This window comes from Piliocolobus tephrosceles, chromosome 14, assembly GCF_002776525.5.
Source record: "Piliocolobus tephrosceles isolate RC106 chromosome 14, ASM277652v3, whole genome shotgun sequence".
Classification (NCBI taxonomy): Eukaryota; Metazoa; Chordata; class Mammalia; order Primates; family Cercopithecidae; genus Piliocolobus; species Piliocolobus tephrosceles.
Window position 1 is genome coordinate 2820009 of NC_045447.1, and position 19894 is coordinate 2839902.

At 52.9% G+C, this 19894-nt stretch overlaps 2 protein-coding genes and 1 long non-coding RNA gene across 7 annotated transcripts; 2 read left to right on the forward strand and 1 right to left on the reverse strand.

The window, feature by feature from the left end:
- Positions 1-7642: 7642 nt before the first annotated feature.
- LOC111553045 lies at positions 7643-10317 on the forward strand. The gene is made up of 3 exons (XR_002734811.1): positions 7643-7718; positions 9270-9352; positions 9890-10317. It is a non-coding gene; the product is annotated as an uncharacterized LOC111553045 (long non-coding RNA).
- MRPS2 (mitochondrial ribosomal protein S2) lies at positions 8922-12747 on the reverse strand. Of its 3 annotated transcripts, XM_023227601.1 has the most exons (5): positions 12569-12706; positions 12203-12355; positions 11618-11747; positions 9931-10049; positions 8922-9789 (listed from the first exon to the last, which is right to left on the reverse strand). In XM_023227601.1, exons 1-5 carry the CDS (start codon positions 12609-12611, stop codon positions 9458-9460), a joined length of 777 nt encoding a protein of 258 aa, XP_023083369.1. In that variant the 5' UTR covers positions 12612-12706; the 3' UTR covers positions 8922-9457. The 3 variants fall into 3 exon arrangements, with proteins under 3 accessions (XP_023083369.1, XP_023083368.1, XP_023083367.1); XM_023227600.1 differs by having other exon boundaries at positions 8922-10049; positions 12230-12355; positions 12569-12747; XM_023227599.1 differs by having other exon boundaries at positions 8922-10049.
- Positions 12548-18249, forward strand: C14H9orf116 (chromosome 14 C9orf116 homolog). 3 transcript variants are annotated; one of them, XM_023227603.2, is made up of 3 exons: positions 12548-13614; positions 14664-14742; positions 17813-18249. In XM_023227603.2, the coding sequence occupies exons 1-3, from the start codon at positions 13472-13474 to the stop codon at positions 17999-18001; spliced, it is 411 nt and encodes a 136-aa protein (XP_023083371.1). In that variant the 5' UTR covers positions 12548-13471; the 3' UTR covers positions 18002-18249. The 3 variants fall into 3 exon arrangements, with proteins under 3 accessions (XP_023083371.1, XP_023083370.1, XP_026313283.1); XM_023227602.2 differs by having other exon boundaries at positions 12548-13558; XM_026457498.2 differs by having other exon boundaries at positions 17817-17942.
- Positions 18250-19894: the final 1645 nt, after the last annotated feature.

The following is a 19894-nucleotide window of genomic DNA, read 5'->3' on the forward strand; positions in this document are numbered from 1 at the left end:
GCTCAACAGCCACACCCTTCCGTAGGCCAAAGGAAGCAAGAGCTTTATTTATTTCTCACTGTTCTCAGGGATTCATTGTCTTAGTTTCTGTTTTTTGTTTTGTTTTGTGTTTTGGGAAGGGGGCCATGTCACAGGTTACTATAGAAACAAGCCCAAACTAGGTGGGTGACGAAGCTGTTACTTCTCCCGGAGGCTCTTCGATCGACTTGAACCGATTGTGGGGCCACTCTTTAGAAAACAGGCGTTTTTGCTCTGGGAACACTTTTAAGTTCTTTCTTCTTCCTTTGCCTCAGTTGGAGGCAGTATCGCTTCTGGATCACCTCTGATCACTTCCTTTTAACAGCTTTGTTGACATATAGTGTACACATCGTAATGCTCATCCACTGTACAATTCAACCACTCTCAGTACATCTACAGGCCTGAGCAGCCACCAGCACCATCTAGCTTTAGAATGGTCCCACTACCCCAGAAAGATCTCTCATGCCCCTGAGAAATCAATTTCCAATCCCTTCTCCAGACCCTGGACACACGAATCCACTTGCTATCTCTAGAGACTTCTCTATTCTGAACATTTCATGGAAGTGGGATCATACACATGTGACCTTTTGTGTCTGTTTTTTTTTTTTCCCCCCTGAGTATACTGTCTTTTTTTTGTTTGTTAGTTTGAGACAGAGTGTCACTTTGTCACCTAGGCTGGAGTGCAATGGCGCGATCTCAGCTCACTGCAACCTCCACCTCCCAGTTCTATTGATTCTCCTGCCCCAGCCTCCGGAGTAGCTGGGACTACAGGTATGCGCCACCACACCTGGCTAATTTTTGTATTTTTCGTAGAGACAGGGTTTTGCCATGTTGGCTGGGCTGGTCTCGAACTCTTGACCTCAGGTGATCCCCCCTGCCTTGGCCTCTCAAAGTGCTGGGATTATAGACATGAGCATCGTGCTGGGCTGAGTATGCTGTCTTCAGGTTCATCCGTGTTGCAGCGTGTCAGACCTTCATTCCTTTCCATGGGTGAACAGCGTTCCATTGTATGGATACAACACATTTTGTTTACCCATTCACCAGTTGATAGACATTTTGGCTTTTTCTACTTTTTGGTTATTCTGAGGAATGCTGCTATGATCATTCAGATACAGGACATATGTTCTTTATTATCTTGGGTATATGACTAGTTGTTGAACTGGGGGTCATCAGCCACACTACGCTTAACCATTTAGAAAAATGCTGCATTGTTTTTCACGATGGCTGCACCATTTCACACTCCCACCAGCAATGTGCGAGGGTGTCAGTTTCTCCATATGGATGACAATACTTGTTATTGTCCTTTTTTTTTTTGGACTAATGCCATTCTACGCAGTGTGAAGTGGTGTCTCATTGTGGTTTTGATCTGCATTTCCTGAATGACTCATGATGCTGAGTGGCTTCATGTGCTTACTAGTCACTCATCCTTCTTCCTAAGTGAAAAGCAAATTCAGGATGAATATGCTTCTTGGGTGAAAAGCATATTCAATTACATTTTACTTTTTATTTTTAGTTTGAGTTGTTCGTCTTCCTGTTATTAGTTGTAAGAGTTCTATTAGACATATAATTTACAAATATTTTCTTCCAGTCTGTGGCTTCTCTTTTTTTTTTTTTTTTTTTTTTTTTTTTTTGAGACGGAGTCTCGCTCTGTCGCCCGGGCCGGAGTGCAGTGGCCGGATCTCAGCTCACTGCAAGCTCCGCCTCCCGGGTTTACGCCATTCTCCTGCCTCAGCCTCCCGAGTAGCTGGGACTACAGGCGCCGCCACCTCGCCCGGCTAGTTTTTTGTATTTTTAGTAGAGACGGGGTTTCACCGTGTTAGCCAGGATGGTCTCGATCTCCTGACCTCGTGATCCGCCTGTCTCGGCCTCCCAAAGTGCTGGGATTACAGGCTTGAGCCACCGCGCCCGGCCCGGCTTCTCTTTCATAATGGGTATTTCTTGAATCACAAAAGTTTTAAACTTTGATGAAATACATTTTTTTATGGATTATGATTTTGATGATATATCTAAAAACTCTGGCTGAAGTCCTGAAGATGTTCTATGTTTTCTTCTAGATGTTTTATACTTTTGGCTCTAACATCTAGATTTACGATTCATTTTGAGTTAATTTTTTGGTATGAGGTACGGGCCTAAATAAATCTCTTTCATGAGGATATCCAATTATCCCAGCATCATTTGTTGAAATTCTACTGTTTCCCTATAGAACTGCCTTGGCACCTTTTCAAAATCAACAAACCACAAATGTCAGCGTTTATTACTGGACTCCAACTTTAGTCCATCGATCTTTGTGCCCATTTTTATGCCAGGATGACACTGTTCTGACTGATGTCACTCTAGGAAGCTTTGAAGAGAGAAATGTAAGTCCTCCAACTTTATCCTTCTTTTGAAATAATGTTTTGGTGTCTCATATACATTTTAAGATCAACTTGTCAATGTTTGGAAACAAGCAAATCCAACTGGGATTTTCTTAGTGATCGAGTTGACTCTGTACATCAGTTTGGGGATATCTGCCACCTTGACAATACCAAGTCTTCTAATACCATAGAGTATCTCTCCATTCATTTACAATATCCTTAATTTCTCTCAGCAGTGTTTTATATTTTATAGTTTTCAGTATGCAAGTCTTCTTCTTTTGCTAAATTTGTTCTTTCTTAAAAAAAAGTATGTTGTTCTTTTCAGGGATGTTGTGATTGGAATTGTTTTCTTGGTTTAATTTATGGATTGCTTATTACTAGGATAGAGAAACTCAGTTGATATTTGCATATTGATGTGGAATCTTGTGACCCTGCAGTACTCATTTATTACAGTTCGTTGGTGATTCCTTAGGATTTTTCACACACGGGATTATGTTTTCTGTTAAGAAAGGTCATTTTACTTCTTCCTTTCTAATTTTGAACTTTAATCTCTTCTTTAATTCTTTTTTTATTTGTTTGTTTCTGGTTTTGGTGCTGTTGCTTGTTTGTTTTTGTTTTTTTGCCATATCATACTGGCTATAACTTTCATATACTCAGAGGGCTGTGCTGTTAAATACATAGACATTTATAATTATTTTATCTTCCTGAATAATTAATGGTCTCTTCATTATGAAATTCCCCTCTTTATCTCTAGTTTTTTTTTTTTTTTTTTTTTTTGAGACGGAGTCTTGCTGTGTCTCCTGGGCTGGAGTGCAGTGGCCGGATCTCAGCTCACTGCAAGCTCCGCCTTCCGGGTTCACGCCATTCTCCTGCCTCAGCCTCCCGAGTAGCTGGGACTACAGGCGCCGGCCACCTCGCCCGGCTAGTTTTCTGTATTTTTTAGTAGAGACGGGGTTTCATGGTGTTAGCCAGGATGGTCTCGATCTCCTGACCTTGTGATCCACCCGTCTCGGCCTCCCAAAGTGCTGGGATTACAGGCTTGAGCCACCGCGCCCGGCTTTATCTCTAGTTAACACTTTATCTTAAAGTCTATTTTGTCTGATATTAATATAACTCCTCCTGGCCAGGCCTGGTGGCTCATGCTTGTAATTCTAGCACTTTAGGAGACTGAGGCAGGCGTTTGAGACCAGCCTGGTCAACATGGTGAAACATTGTCTCTACTAAAAAAACACAAAAATTAGCTGGGCCTGGTGGCACATGCCTGTAATTCCAGCTATTCAGGAGGCTGAGGCAGGAGAATCACTTGAACCTGGGAGGCGGAGGTTGCAGTGAGCCAAGATTGTGCCATTGCACCCCAGCCTGGGCAACACAAGTGAAACTCCGTCTCAAAACAAAACAAACAAAAAATATTGATATATGTATAAAACTACTCCAGATCTCATGGTTATGGTTTGCATGGTACTTGTTTTCCCATCATTTTGCTTTCAACCTATTTTGTGTTATGAATATGAAATGTTTCTGTTCTAGGCTCTAGATAGCATAAAGTTGGATCTTGTTTCTCATCCACAGTGTCAATGTCTGCCTTTTGATTGAAGTATTTAATCCATTTACATTTAATTTGATTATCGCTATGGTTGGATTTATCTCTGCCATTTGGCTATCTGCTTCCGGTATGTCTCATGTCTTTTCTCCTTTCCTGCTTCCTTTCGTATCAAGTAGATACTTCTTTGAATAATTTTTCTGTCCCTTCTCTTTCTCCTCTCCTTGAGCTCTGATTACGTGAATATTAATATGTTGATTGTTTCCCACAGGTTCAAGGCACTGTTCATTTCTCTTCCTTTATTATTAACTTTTGCTGTTCGTCTTCAAACTGGATCATTTTTACTGATCTACCTTCAAAGTTCCTTGATTCTTTCCTCAGATCTGCTGTCAATCCCTTCTAGTGAATTTCATTTTGATTATTAAACTTTTCAGCTCCAGAATATCTATTCAGTTTTTTAATTAATGATTATCTCCTTATGTATTTTCTCTAATGAGTCATTTTCATCATACTTTAATTCTTAACATGGCTTACTTTAATTCGTTTTATTTTGAATTCTGGCTTCCTAAGTGTTGTTCCTGGGTCACCATATCTTAGTGATCAGCTAATACCTGGTGAGAGGTGGTGCCCAAATGCCTTGAGCCAGTGGGTCTGTGTGTGGGGTGGGGAATGCATTCGAGGTTCTGGCAGTTTACCAGTCTGCCCTGGATATTCTTTTCTTCGGGGCCTTCTCCTGTCTCCTCTGCACATGTGTAAGTCCTCACATTTAGCCAAGAATGAGTAGATAGCTAGGACGCTAGGACCCTCTCTGGTCTTTCCTGAGTGGACACAGCCCTGCACATGCGCAGAATCTTCTAGATCACCAGAGGCATGTGGCAGCTGATCAAGGTTCATGTGTCTGTCTTGTTGTTTCCTGATTCTCACTCAAGATTCTGGCTAGTGTGCCTTGGATCTGGGAGAGCTGGGGTGGCCGTGCTGCTGCTGACCCACCCATGTCTCCTCAGCCCACCCGGGTCCACCTGCAGCTGGGGGAGCTGGTCTCCATCAGGCCACGGCATCCCCTGAAACGCCTGCATGTGTCCTTCCTGAGGGCTCTCTCAGGCACCACGGGGGCTTCCTCTCCTACACACTGCACCAGCCAGCAGAGCAAAGGCATTAATATTCCAGGGCTAACCCTCCGCCCATTGGGACAGAGCCCATCCAGGTGGGACCTGGACTTCCTGTGAGGCTGAGTGGGGTCCCCACTGCAGGATTTGCTCAAGGTCACTCGCCAGCTTCCCACCTCCAGGTCCACCTTCCCAGGTGATCCCTCAGGCTTCCTGGGATCATCTGCAGCAAACAACATGTCTCCACATCCCTGTCTGCTTTCAGAGACCCAAACTCTGCCAAGATTCCACACTGGCTGTGACCAGAGCAGGTGTCTCCACCTTCTGGACACGAGTGTCCTCATCTGTAAGATTTTCCTTGTGCTAAATCATGGAAATATTTCAAGAAAATCATGGCTTTAAACACCTTCAATAGAACAAAAGCTGTCCTGAACATTTGCCTCGGTGGCTCTCCACATTCTGTTCCTTATTTCCACACTGTTTAATCAGTGTGTACACACAGTCATGGGTTCAGGGAGGTCCAGGAGGGCAGCTTCATGTTTGTTGAATGAATGAGCCCCAACCGGCTCCTTCTCAGGTATCTGAGTGGCCCTTGGGCTCTTCAGTCCTCCCCAGAGGGTCCTGCTCTGCTATACCCAGGATGGGAACCTCCCACATGGAACCTGGAATGTTCTCTACAGGTGGGAAAACTGCTTTGCACTTACAAGTGAGGCCTGGGGCAGAGAGTTTCCCCATGGAGGGGAGAGGAAAATCATAACTAAGAACACCACAGCCCGGGCAGCCTGTTCCCCAGAGCCAGGCGTGAGCAGAGCGTTCTCCATGGCCCGTCCCACCCAGGCTTGACAGCAGCCTCACCAGGTCCTCTTAGCTCCCAGTTCTCACACAGACCAACCGAGGCTCAGAGGGGTGAAGTGGCATTGCCGAGACCCACAGTCGGTGGGTGTGGGAACGAGGAGCCCCTGTGTAGTGGAGCGGGACATGCTCGCCTGTGGAACAGCAGGTCCAGCGTCTGTGGGGTGGGGGCAAACCTTCCACACGTGCCCAGGAAAGCAGGAACGAGGAATGGTTGCTGCTCTGCCCCCAGGTGACGCTCTAGCTTCTCTGTGGAGCTTGCGTGGGGACTCCCACCCTGCAGGTCTCATCCAGGAACAGGGCTGACTCATTTTCATTCTGGAGTGGGCCAAAGGGAGGATGGCCCAAACCTGAACAGGAACAAAATACAGTTGCTCATCGCCATAATATGAAATGGAGAAGTCTAGGAAGAATTTCTTGGCTATTCCTATAGAAATATGAAAAGTCACTTTGCACCTGGCCAGGTTGGGGCCAGATGGTGGTGCAGTGAGGGCAGGAGGAGGCCTAGGGTGCTGGGGTTGGGACTGTGGGCCGCTGGAGAGGCAGAGTCCTGGGAGGACCCTGGGAGCCACCTGGGGGCATCTGGGCAGGAGGCCTTCCCAGCCACTCAGGGGCCCAGGCTGTGGAGACCTCCCCAGGACACTTGCACCCCCAGCCAGCGCTGGCCCTTGTTGGTGTTGAGGAGCCCCTGTCCCTCACTTGGGGAGAGAGTGGGGGTCCCCCCTTGGCCAGTGTCCTGCGTGGAGCTCTGCAGAGACAGCGACCTAGGAACATCAGAGCTGGGCCCCGCCCTTGTCAGTTCCGCCCACCTGACCTTCCACTCCCCCGATCAGCCACAGAGCCATGTCTGTGCAGACCTCCAGCCAGGATGACACGAGATCCATCTCAAGGGCTGGGGCCCACATCAGCAGAGGGCATCGGCTGGCCCAACTGGCCTCCATCCTCATGGGCCCCTAGGCTCCTGCCCCAGAACCCTGCTCTTGCCCAGGGCAGGCCGTCCCCTCCTATCCCCTCCCCCCACACACCCAGGGAGCGGTGCAGAGGATCAGAGTGGAAGCCTGGCCTGTGCTGACGGAGGGGGCTGCCTGAGCTCCTCCAGGCAAATGGGGATCCTCCGGGCCTCAGGGATGGGAGTGGCCCAGCCTCGGCAGGGATGGAAAGGCTTCTTGGCCCTACCCACCCCAACCTGCCCTGAGCCGGCTCTGCCAGGCCTGTCCGCTGGTGGCTGCCTCTGGTCTTCCCCACCGTCTGGAACACCAGCTGGTCCAGGCACAGTCCTGCCGCACTCCAGAGAAGGCCACCTCTAATGGGGCCTGCAGGCATTGTGGCCAAGGGAGAAAACGGCTGGGGGGCCCCTCTCCCCAGTACTAAGGCCACTCCCTTGCCCTTCCCCAGCCTCAGGCACTCTCACCGTCTCCTTTGGCCTCTTCTGAGGGCTCTTGGGGTTCATCTCCAGGGTGGAAATCTTGGAGGGCCCCTCCTGGCAGGGTCAAGGATGGGGTCAGCGAGACCACATCCCCTTAGCCCTCAACCCTTGTTTCACCCAGAGTCCCTCAGAATCCTGGGACGTGGCTCTTTCCACTTCCGGAAGGGGCCCTTAGGCCCACCCTGGTTGTCCCAGCATGGCCCCCACGGCCTCTGCACTGCACCCTTCCCATCCCTCCCTGCTCCTCATGGTCACTGGTGCCTGCTTATCCACTGGGTCATCCCTTCGGCCAGGGCCCCTCCTGCCCTGGAAGCCCAGCAAGCGCCCACTCGTGGCTCTTCAGCAGGTCCTCACCAGCCTGTGCGGGGTGCAGGGGCCAGTGGGAGAAGGACAGCAGGAGCCAGGCAGGTCATCGGCACAAGGTAAAGGGGACCGGTCGGGACCCAGGGAGCCTGCCTGGGGCTTGCCAGCCCCCATCATTCTTACAAGGTTTCTTGGGTTAGCAACAGCACTGCCTGGGCTGCTCGCTCCACCTGGCCTCAAAATTAATGGCCAGAAGAGACTGCCCCATCCCTCCTGTGTTTGCACCCCACTGTGTCTCCTGCTGTCCCAACCCTGGGCCTGCCTGCAATGCCCTCCCCTGCTGCCAGTGGCTTAGCAGGGAAGGGCCTGGCATGGACAAAAGGTACAATGGCCTCTCCGGCGGGAGGCCCAGTCGCAACTAGAGGGGCACCTCCTAGAAGCTGCCCGATCAGTGCCTAGTATTTGATACTGCTGTCTCATCTCCGGGGTCCTGGCTCCCCACAGCTGGCCTCCCCAGCACGGTGGGACAGGAGACCCAGCTCAGGGTATCTCACCTGCACACCCTGAGAGGGATTCTGGGGGGAGCCCTGGAGGGGCCCTCACTTCACCTGCCTTTATACACCTGCAATCTTCAAACTTCGGCTTTGCAAATGAAAGCCATGCTGGCCAGAGACCAACCTGAAGCTCAGCTCCCTGTCCTGCCCACATCACAAACCCGTGACACCCCCGGGGACCCCTACCATGAACCCCTCGCCAGCCTAACCCTGAAGGGACAGGGATGGACGCTGGACTCCGGCCTCCCATCGCCCTGTGCTGCTCTTGCAGGGCAGGCCTTGCCCTACCCAGGGCACCAGACTCCATACAGCCTTGCTGCCCAGATTCTGCCAAGACAGCTCCTTGGGTGGTCAGGAGCATGGGGGAGAGGGGCCTATGTCCTAAGCAGCTCGGGATGGAGCCGAGAGGAGGCCGCAGCTTGTCCCAGAACACGGCTGTGTTCCCACAGGTGAGGGGTGTTAAGCGTCCCTGTCAGCACGTGCCCATCTTTCCTGAAATTGAGAACACACCAAGCCTGTTCTGATGAATGAGGCTGGCCGGGCTGTGGGCTTGTCTGGAGCTCCACTGCTGAAGACGGTGCCCTCTAGTGGCGGCTGGCACCTCTGCTGACCTCATTCATGCCCCTCACACACACAGTGCCTGTCCCATCTCCCATCACTGGGGCCCCAGTGCATGCCTGAAAAAAAAAGCCACACCACATGGACGAAAGCAAACGCATTTGAGGCAGAACCCCAAACTCCAAGTCTCCAAATCTCCAAATCTCCAAGATTTTGCCCAAATCTGAGTTTTATTTTTGCTGGGATCAGGTCGTCTGGCCTGGCTGTCCCACCAACCCAGCTGGGAGCCTCTGAGCAGCTTGCCTGCAGCATCTCATTACAAAACAGCCCCCTGGAACCAGGCAGCCAAGGAAGCAGCCCACCTGAAAGGCATTTAGATTGAGAAGAAAAACTGCACCTTCCTGACAAAGGTCAGGGGTCAGGGTGAAGGGAGGGCTGCTCGGATCACAGGCACAGCAGCGTCTTCCAGTAGCTCGGCCACACCAGCCATTGAGGTCCTAACTGCAGCCAAGGGACCGTTCTGCACACATCACTCACCCTCTGTGCTGTTTCCCACAGAGCAAATGCAGATGCAAGGTCGGCCTGCTCAGCCACTGGCTCTGAGGCACAACAGCGGATGTCTGCACTGTGACGTCAGCTAAGTAAGTAACAAGGACTGAAGATGCCGCTGACCCAGGGCTGGGGAAGGGGACTCCCAGCTCAAACAGGCTTGGCTGTGGTTTGCTTTGGGAGGAGTTGAGTGAACATCACAGGGAACGGCTCACGTCGGCCCCAGGAGGGTGGGCTGGCCCCTGGCCCCCGGGCTCCTTCTGGGCCTGCAGGCGATACAGAGCCTCAACCTGCCGCCGCTTCTCCTTGGCCCGGGTGATGGCCGTCTGGAAGAGCCTGCAGTAGAGGTGCACGGCTGGCGGGGAGTCGTCGTTGCCGGGTACGGGGTAGGTGATGAGGCAGGGGTTGCAGTTGGTGTCCACGATACCCACCGTGGGGATATTCATCTTGGCTGCGTCTCTCACGGCCACGTGCGGCTCAAAGATGTTGTTGAGCGTGTGCAGGAAGATGATGAGGTCCGGCAGGCGGACTGCAGGGCCAAAGAGGAGGGGCGCGTTGGTCAGCAGGCCGCCCTTGAAGTAGCGAGTGTGGGCGTACTCGCCACAGTGGCGGGCCGTGTTCTCAATCAGGTACGAGAACTGCCGGTTGCGGCTTATAAACAAGATGATACCCTTGCGGTAGGCCACATGGGCGGTGAAGTTCAAGGCCAGCTGGAGGTGCGTGGCTGTCTGTTCCAGGTCGATGATGTCCTGGTCCAGGCGGCTCCCAAAGATATATGGCTCCATAAACCTGCCAGAGACCCCACCAGGGCAAGGGGGATGAGAGTTCACCGGGCCAACTCCACTGGCCCCTTGCAAGAACACAGACGCCCACCAGGGACTCCCGAGCTCCTCTTCGGGGCACTATGGGCTGGGAAGCACAGTTTGCAACGCTCCCCGTGTGGACAGACAGCAGTGCAGACCTGTCCAGGCCACCCCTCTGCACGCCTCGTCTCATGGCTTAACCCCTCCGACCCTCTACCTCTTCCCGAGGGAATCCTAATAGAACTGACCCCATATGGATGTGTGGACATCCAACATGACACCAAAAGGACATTCAGCCCCGTGCGGCTCACGGGGCAGCCCCCTCCGTCACTCTCCTCTTCCCGAGGCTTTGAGGACAAGGCCCCCCTGGGGTTGGACTTAGGGGGGTGCTCTGGGCCAAAAGCATTAAGGAATCAGGGCAGCAGTGGCCAAGCCTGGGAGGAGAACCCTGATCCAGGGCACTGGACTGCTGCTGGCAGGGGCTGAGGAAGAGCGGGGCATGGGAGACACCCTTGCCTCTCAGTGCATGGCAGGCGAGTCATCCACGTTTGCAGTTCCCAGGTCCTGACCTCCAGTCTACTCCCACTGGGTTCTGTCCCTTCCTCTCAAGCAACCCTGCCCATCAAGACACTGGCGACCTCCATCCCGCCAAAGTCACACCCTTGAATTCACTTCTCAGCAGCATCAACAGACAACCACATCCCTCCACCCCCGGCCGTCCCTCTTCACTGACTCCAAACACTGGAGTGCCCAGGACTCCACCTCCGACCTCCTTTTCTGATGCTCTGGAAACAGCCACAAGCCCCTGATGCTGATGGCTCCCTGGGAGCCCATCCCTCCTGGTACCCGTGTGATCTCTCCACTGGGGCAGCAAAGAGTTCACACCTCATAGGAACCAAGCTTGTGATGGCCCACAGGTCTCCCCTGGTTTTCACCATCTCGGTAACCAGCACCAGGCTCCAGGCAAAGAGCAGGTGTTTGATCCCATTGGCCCCAGCCACCTCCGACCCCAGCCCAAGGCCCACTGGCTCTACCCTGCTGCCTCATGTCCACCTGCTGCTCTAGCTCTTCTGCTGTTGTGATTTAAGCCCCACCACCCTCGCCCTGGACACCCACACCAGCTTCCTCCCAGGCCTCCCAACCTGCCCCTCCCATCCCCTCTCCCCACAACAGTCAAAATGACCATGTGAGAATACAGGACCAGTCACTCCTCCTCCCCACAGCCCAGAAAGCCCTGCCCAATCCAGGGGGGGCCAGCCTCACAGGCTCTGCCCTCAGCCTTTCCATTTCTGAACCCGTGGAGTTCTGCATCCCCCAGCAGGCCTGCCCTACTAAGGGCCGTGAGCAGCACGCCAAGGCACACAAGAGCCCCCGCCAAGCTGGGGAGTGAACTGCTGCTTCTGTGTGGGGCTCCGTGTTCCCATGTGGAGGAGGAAGGGCTGTAATCACCTAAAACTGACACAGGCCAGTTCAAAAGTGGCCCTAGAACCGGGGCAGGTCCCAGGTCCCAAGCCCTCCAGGAACCGCTACAGCTCAGATGGGGATGTTACCTACCTGTGCCGACAGCCAGCTTTGTGTCCCAGATGCACTCGGGCATCAAAGAGGCTTCTCACGGAAAACAGTTCCTTGACATTGAAGAAGTCAGAGTGCTTGAGGGGCTCATTCAGAATCTTGTCGTTGAAATCTACAGCAGGGAGGAGGAGCGACGCTGTGTCTCCCACCGGTGGCAGCAGAGACAGGCAAAGCGCAGTTCCCGCCCACCCCTGCTCCCAAGTGCCTCCTGTGACACCGCGGTGGGCAGCCGGGAGCCTCCCAGCCCCAGGAAAGACCTGGAAGCACAGGGACCTTTTCAGGAAACAGAGGGCTGGAGCCAGGTTCTGATCCCGACCTTGCTCCTGGGTGAGCCTGGTCGAACCTGGTCAACCCCGTCCCTTGGTCTTACTTGGAAGCCAGAAGAGAAAAAGAGAGGGGCCCAGCGGGTTTCTCAGGTCTTTCTGGCACCTCCCCACCTTGTGGTCTCAGGTGGCCAGCACGGGAGTGGGAGGAGCCCGGCCGGGCACGCAGTTTCGACCACGTGCAGCGCCCAGGCCCCTCCAGGGTTCGCATCTCCCGCGGCTGCCGGCCTCTCCTCGTTCCCACCTGACTCGGCTGGGCGCCCAGTGTTACCGGTACCGTCCTCAGACTCGCGGATCACAGGGGTCGCCGCGCTTCCAAGCGTCCTGCGGCTCGGCCGAGTAGGCCCGGGGGTCGCCTTTCCGAGGAACGCCAGCCAGCGCGACGGGGCAAGGGCACCTGGGGGGAAGCAGACAGAGGTCCTGGCGCTGCGTCCCGGATGCAGCACGCTCGCCCCCCACCGCATCCCCAACAGATCCCCTCTGCGTCCCCGCGCCCTCCTCGAGTCCCCCCCGCGCTCGCCCCAGGTCCCCTCCGCGTCCCCGCCGCTCCCTCGGGTCCCCGCGCCTCCTCTGCATCATCCTCCCCAGGGATCCGCAAGGGCGCGCTCACCCGCGTCGAGCATTCGGGGCAACACGGCCGGGGCGGTCGCCATGGCGGGGACGCGGGGCGGAGCGAGGCCTCTCTCCGGGCCGGGCCGAGCGGCCTCCCCTCCCGCCGCCGTCCGCGCGGGGCCGCAGTGCCGCCTACAGGCCCGGAGGAGCCACAGCGCCGTCGCCAGACGGCTGGGACCTCCCTGCGGGGGCGGGGCAGCCTCGGGGGCAGGGCCCGGAGTCCCGGGCTTGAGAGTCTCGGGCCGGGAGTGGAGCCACCGTCCTCGCCTTGCAGCTCGCCCCGCCCTGCTAATGGGCCCGGCCAGCCCGGGAGGCCCCTGACCCTTGAGGGAGCCCGCTGGGCGATGGGGACCCTCGCCTCCCGCCACGTGAGCTGTGAACCACGTCCCGCGCAACCTCTCGCGCTCCAAAACTGTTTTTAATATTTAAACGATATTTGACTTAAGAGAATTTCATAAAGTTAGCAAGATCTCGGGTCTCAATTTAGACTCGGGGTGCTGAGGGGCATATCATCCCTGGAGTCCACTGGACAGCAAGCGTCCAATCGTTGCCTGCCGAGTGGACCTGCAGTGCTCAAACCCCGTCACCCGGCTGGCGGGGTCCCAGGCCCTGGGATTCCTTTCGCCCGGGAGTCCACGCCCCGATGCTGGGGTGGCCCGGTCCCCTCAAGGGTGGCTGGGGACCAAGGGCTGCCCCATACGACGGTCCCAGCAGGGAATCTCTCGCCGTCCCGACCTTCCCGGTCCTTCGGGACTCGCTTGGCAGGTTCCCAACAAGCCCGCAGAGAAGCACCGCCCATGGGCGGTGCCTTTAAGGCCCCCCCCCCCGCTCCGCCCCCAGTCACGGGACCTGGCCGTCGCTTGGCAACAGGACGCCGCCGAGTCCCGCTTCTCCAGGCGCAATGGCGGAGGAAAGCCCCAGAGCGTGCGCGGAGCCTGTGGAGCCCAAGGCCACGGCCCCGCCTGAGAGGACCAGCGACTACTACCGCGTAAGCGCGGACCTGCCGGGCAGGTTCAACAACCCGGGGTGGTTCCGGGGCTACAGGTGAGGAAGGTGGGGCGCGCCTGGTCCTGACGTCCACTGCTCCATAGCCCCGTGTGTGAGAGACCTCGCAAGACACCCCCAAGGTCCTAACTGCAGAAATCAAGAGGATCGAGTGGTCATCCGGGGCCCGCGCTGTCATTGTCCACTAGTGAGCGGCGAAAGTGTTCCCCAGAGCCTCATACAAGGAAGTGGGGATAGGGTCAGTGAGGGGCAGGGCCGTAGCGGGGAGAAAGCCCAGTTGTGGTCTCAGCTCCACTGTTTTGTGTCGGGTGAGTCTCCTCTCCTCTCTATCCTGAAACCCCGCTGCGGGGCGTGAGCACAGCAGCACCTGCAGCAAGTCTGCAGTCTGGCTGTAGACTTAGCCAGCTGTGAGCTGCCACAGGGCATTGCAGGCTAAGAAGCAGTAAGAAAATTCCTGTAGGCAGGTGCAAGCATCTTGCCGTGCTCACACATTTGGTCCCTCAACAGTCCTCTAGGGCAGGGTCTGTTAGTATCCTCGTTCTCCCATTGAGACCACTGGAATGTAGAAAGAACAACTTGGCCAAGATCTAGGAGTATAAAGTAGAGCTAAGGTGTGGTCCTGCAGCTTCTCAGTAGCCTGTCCTGCTGACAGGTAGGGGCAGTGGTACCGATAGAAGCATGACCTCAGCGAGGGTGAGGGCTCAGAGGCAGAGGGACCCTCTGGGTGGCAGGGTCTAGAGGCCAAGCCTCCACTCCTGACAAGCTAAGTTACCCAGAAATTGCAGCATGTGCCAAGGTCCTGCCAGGGCTGGGGGTCAGCACTTGCTGGCTGCCTGCTCTTTAGGGCTTTGGCCTGCCTTGGAAGAGCAGGGACATGGTGAGCAGAGGGGGCCGGAGAGGCCAGGCCATTCAGAACGGTCATCAGCCAGGTACTCCCAGAGGCTGCCTTTGAGGCTGCATCACCAGCCCAGGCACATTGCTCTTTCTTTGGGGGCATTTCCAGTGGAGTGCTGTCAACCAAATACAAGGCTGTGGCTTGTGCAGAATTAGATTAAATGAATGAAAATAGAGTGTTTCTCATCTACCAGGACCCAGAAGGCTATCTCGGTGTACAGGACCAGTAACCAGGCTTACGGGAGCAGAGCCCCCACTGTGCACGAGATGCCCGTAAGTGGGATGCAAGACCGGGCATGGGGAGGGCCAGGGGGTGGGCAACCTTAAAGAAGAGGCTAAAAACCTGGGGTTCTCAATGAGAACAACAATGAGACGGGGAGGGGTGCACCTAGGGAGGAGGCCAAAGTTCCAACATCACAAATGGGGAGGAGGGAGGTTCCCCAAATCGTTTTGGGAGAGGGTAGGATGGAACTAAATGAGTGAATGAATTTGGGAGTGGAGTGTTTTAAAAGAGGAGGATATAGACTTGCTGACATCACCCTGTCCCCACACACCCAAGCACACACACAGCAGTCACACACACACACACACACGCAACCATCTCCTGCAACTTACAGTGCTCAGTTCTGAGGCAAATAAATGGAGGGCTACTTTTTTTCTGGAATTACACTTTATGAGATGTTAAAATGTGACCTTAAGAGGCAGTACTGGCTGACAGCACAGCTTGTGGGTGGGCAAGGTGTATTGCGGGCACAGGAGCCTGTGGGCCATTGGGGAAGCCAAACCCTTTTTGAACTTGACCTCAGACTCCAGGATGGCCCTCCTAGAACCTCCTCACACCAAACCCCATGAAGATCCAGGTGAATGGACAGAGGGGTTAGTGCGGTGTCTCCTGCACACCTGGGACACTGGGCCAGCCATTTTGGGGTGAGAATGTTGTGGGCGTTTTTTCTTCGTCAAGGCATTCATCATTGTAAAGGTCTGGTCAGTGCTTATTTAGTTGTATTGTGTGAGTGACTGAGCTCTGGTGAGAAGATTACTTACCTAAAAATGCTGGAGCACTCTCCCATAATCAGACGACCCTGAGTTTTCCCTGGGGGTCAGGTATTTCTATGACAAAGACCAGACACAGCTGGGTGCGGTGGCTCACGCCTGTAATCCCAGCACTTTGGGAGGCTGAGGTGAGAGGATCACTTGAGGCTAGGAGTTCAAAACTAGCCAGGGCAACATAGTGAGACCCCATCCCTACCAAAATAAAATAAAATAATTAGCTGGGTGTGATGGCATGCACCTGTAGTCCCAGCTATTCAGGAGGCCGAGGTGGGAGGATTGCTTGAACCCAGGAGGTTGAGGCTGCAGTGAGCCATGATCGTGCCATTGCACTCCACCCTGGGTGACAGAGCCAGACCCTGTCACCAAAACAAACAAGCAAACAAACAAACAAACAAACAAAAAACCCAGCACACTCACTAACATGGGTCCAGATGTTTTAGGTTTTATAAAAGGCCATGAAAAGATGTTCCTACTGTAAATGGTAGGAGCCTTCAGGTCACTGATGTGAGCAGGCAGTGGGATAGGAGGCATGAGGTACTCTTGACAAGTTTCCAAGGAGGTTTTCCTGCTTCTTATCCGCCTGCTCCATCTGGGGTCTCTTTTCCAGTTTCGTGACCAAGGGTGGATGCCGGAGAAGCTGTTTACCTCCCATGTGAGAACAGGAGATGAATGCTTTGCATTAAAAAGTGCACTGAAGGGCTGGGCGCGGCGACTCACACCTGTAATCCCAGCACTTTGGGAGGCCGAGGCGGGCAGATCACCTGAGGTCGGGAGTTTGAGACCAGCCTGGCCAACATGGCAAAACCCCGTCTCTACTAAAAATACAAAAATTAGCCGGGCTTAGTGTTGGGCAGCTGTAATTGCAGCTATTCAGGAGGCTGAGACAGGAGAATGGCTTGAACCCAGAGGCGGAGGTTGCAGTGAGCTGAGATGGCGCCATTGCACTCCGGCTTGGGGGACGAGAGCAAGAACTCCATCTCACAAAAAAAAAAAAGTGCACTGAAGGGAATTCCTCTCCACGATACTGCGAGGGTGGGTCCCTGTCATGATACATTTGTCCCACCTGTAGAATGTGGACTTTAGTTACTAATAAAGTATCAACACTGGCTTCACTGTAACAAATGGGCCACACCAGTGCAACATGCTGAGGACACGGGACACTGTGTGCTGAGGGAGATAATTTGGGAACTCTCTGTACTTTCTGTTCAATTTTTCTATAGATCTAAAACTTCTCAAAAACAAAAAGAAGTTTTCTCTTTGCACTTGTTTCTTGCCAAGGAGATGAAACATCAGGTGATACGCATGACACAGGATCCTCTAAGGACGACAGGGTAAAATATTTGGCAGAGGTCCAGGCCACTAGCTTCAGGCTTCAGGAATGTCACAGTCACCTAATGATGCTGTCTTGCTAGAATAACTCCTACTGCTGGGTGCCCGCCCACACGAGTGGCCTCAGTACACCCCTTCTCAACCTCCATAGGGCAGCCCCTGCCCAGACCACTGGGCTGGTGAGGTATGGGCATTGGTGTCGTTAAAGCTTTACAGATGATTCAAATTCCCAGTGAAGGTTATCATCTTTTTTTTTTTTTTTGAGATGGAGTTTTGCTCTTGTTGTCCAGGCAGGAGTGCAATGGCACGATCTTGGCTCACTGCAGCCTCCGCCTCCCGGGTTCAAGGAATTCTCCTGCCTCAGCCTTCTGAGTAGCTGGGATTACAGGTGCCCGCCACCACGCCTGGCTAATATTTTTGTATTTTTAGTAGAGATGGAGTTTCACTATGTTGGCCAGGCTGGTCTCAAACTCCTGACCTTGTGATCCACCTGCCTCGGCCTCCCAGAGTGCTGGGATTACAGGCGTGAGCCACCGTGCCCGGCCCCAGTTAAGATTGAAACCCACTGATGTGAATATCATTTCTATTCCATAGAAGAGAAAATGAAGTTCAGAGAGGGCTGGCAGCTTTCCCAGAGTAGCACAGTGAGGAAAAGCAGACCTGGGGGTGACTCCAGGCCTGACCCCCAAGGCGATGCTCACAGCCACATCCTGAGGTAGAGATGGCACATAGGTGGCCCTGCAGCCTACCCCTCTATCCCTCGAACAGTGCAAGGGGCAGTGTTAACAGCAAGTGCCAGGCATCGGGCATGGGTTAGGATGGTCTGGGGTGAGCCAGGCCATCCTACCCCATCTGGCTTCTCTGTATCTTCTTACAAATTCTTATTTTTCTTTCAAAAATATTCAACGGATTGCTCAAGAGTATTATACATCATTCATCCGTGTTCCTTCATCTCTTCTAGAAAGTATTTTATCCAAATTCGAGTCAATTTTCCCAACAACTTGCAGCGGGCGGAATGTTCCGGAACAACACTCTCAATGTTTACCTGGAGAAAAGCATCGTGACTGGCCCTGATAACTACATCACCTCCTGTGACCGGCTCAACTTCCACCCCAGTTACAACATCAACAGGCCATCCATCTGCGATTGAGTGGCTGGAAACCCCCTCTAGGAGTCCTCTGACCCCAGGGGCCTCCTGGAAAATCATCGTCCCTCATCCCCCACAGTCACCCGATTGCGACGGCACAGACTGTGCCGCCTTCCCTGAAAATATTATTCGTCTGCGGAGTAGGAAAATATGCAAACGGGGCTGTGAAGTCCTGCTATTTCACGTCTAATAAATACATGGGAAAAGATGCTCGTGGTTGACTTTGCATTAAAAACGCTGTCACATCCTGAGCTTCCATCTTGTCTGACATTTGTCATGATGCAGTGGAGCTGTGGGCTCCCGGGGCCCAAGTCCTGGCCTGTCAGGAGTGCTGGCGGCTAACTCCGCTCGTGTCTTTATTTGGGAGCCATGTTACCCACAAGACCAGTTAGGGAGTTAGGGAACAGATCTCCTGTCCTAAAGCACCCAGCACCCTGGTTGAGACCTGCACCAACACTGCAGGGTTCCCACAAGGGCATGGGATGCCCCACTGGGGTGTGGGCGAGGGCCAGGAGGAGGAGCAGACGCCGCGTCAGCCAAGTCGAGGCTGAACAGGCAGGAGGGTCATTACTGTCTGAGATTACTCGGGGAGCACGGGCACGGCGTTGCAGGTGAACCTCCTCTACCGTGTTTGTGTGCTTCATGCTCCAGCAAGGGGCAGGGGCAGAGACAAGGCTGGTGAATGCCCTTCATTGTGGAAGGAGGTGATGCAGACATGGGCATTCTCTATGTTTATTTTAAAATTTCAATAAAAAGTACAAAATGCAGGCAGGGGATTACTTGTATTTTGCTAAGGTGGGGTGATAACTACATTAAGTGGATTTCTATCTCTGTGTAGTCATAAATCCATGTTTACTATGAGTTACAGGATCTTCAATTAAAAAAAAACATTCTGTCTACGACATGGATTTTTTTCCCTCTATGAGAGCGAGATGTGTTCATTATAGGAAATTTAGAAAGTGCCGAAACTGGAAAAAATAAACTCCTCTTATATACCATCAATAATATCTTGTGTATAGATTCTTATCTGCAGGGATTCTACTCACGAATCAGGGAAGAAGTTAAACATCACGATGGGTTATTTCTTCATATATACTATTATTAATACACAAAAGTAAACATTTTGGCAACAGTCTTAATGTCCAATTTGGGATGGAAATGCTTCCCGGAGAAAATTAATACATTTAATTAAAAAATATACAAAATTGGCCCTGAAGCCAGGATCTATGTAATATCTTTCTTCTGAGCTAAAAAACCAGCAGGGACTCCAGGCATCAAATTGAAAATGTTTTTGCAGTCAAATACCAGAATACCAGTAATCCCTCTGTGTTTAGCGTCTATTGAAATTAAAAAAAAAAAAAAAAAAAAAAAAAAAAAAACATGCTTTATCAATCAGGTTTCTCAACATGCTGAAAAGAATGCATTCCTGGCCAAGTGTGGTGGGTGGTTCACGCCTGTAATCCCAGCACTTTGGGAGGCTGAGGCAGGCAGATCACTTGAGGTCAGGAGTTCGAGACCATTCTGACCAACATGGTGAAACCCCGTTTCTATTAAAAACACAAAAATTAGGCTGGGTGCAGTGGCTCAAGCCTGTAATCCCAGGACTTTGGGAGGCCAAGATGGGTGGATCACGAGGTCAGGAGATCAAGACCATCCTGGCTAACATGGTGAAACCCTGTCTCTACTAAAAAAATACAAAAAAAAAAAAAAATTCAAAAATTAGCCAGGGGTGTTGTGGTGCGTGCCTGTAATTCCAGCTCTTCGGGAGGCTGAGGCAGGATAATTGCTTGAACCTGGGAGGTGGAGGTTGCGGTGAGCCGAGATCACACCACTGCACTCCAGCTTAGGTGACAGAGCAAGATTCTGTCTCAAAAAAAAAAAAAAAAAAAAAAAATG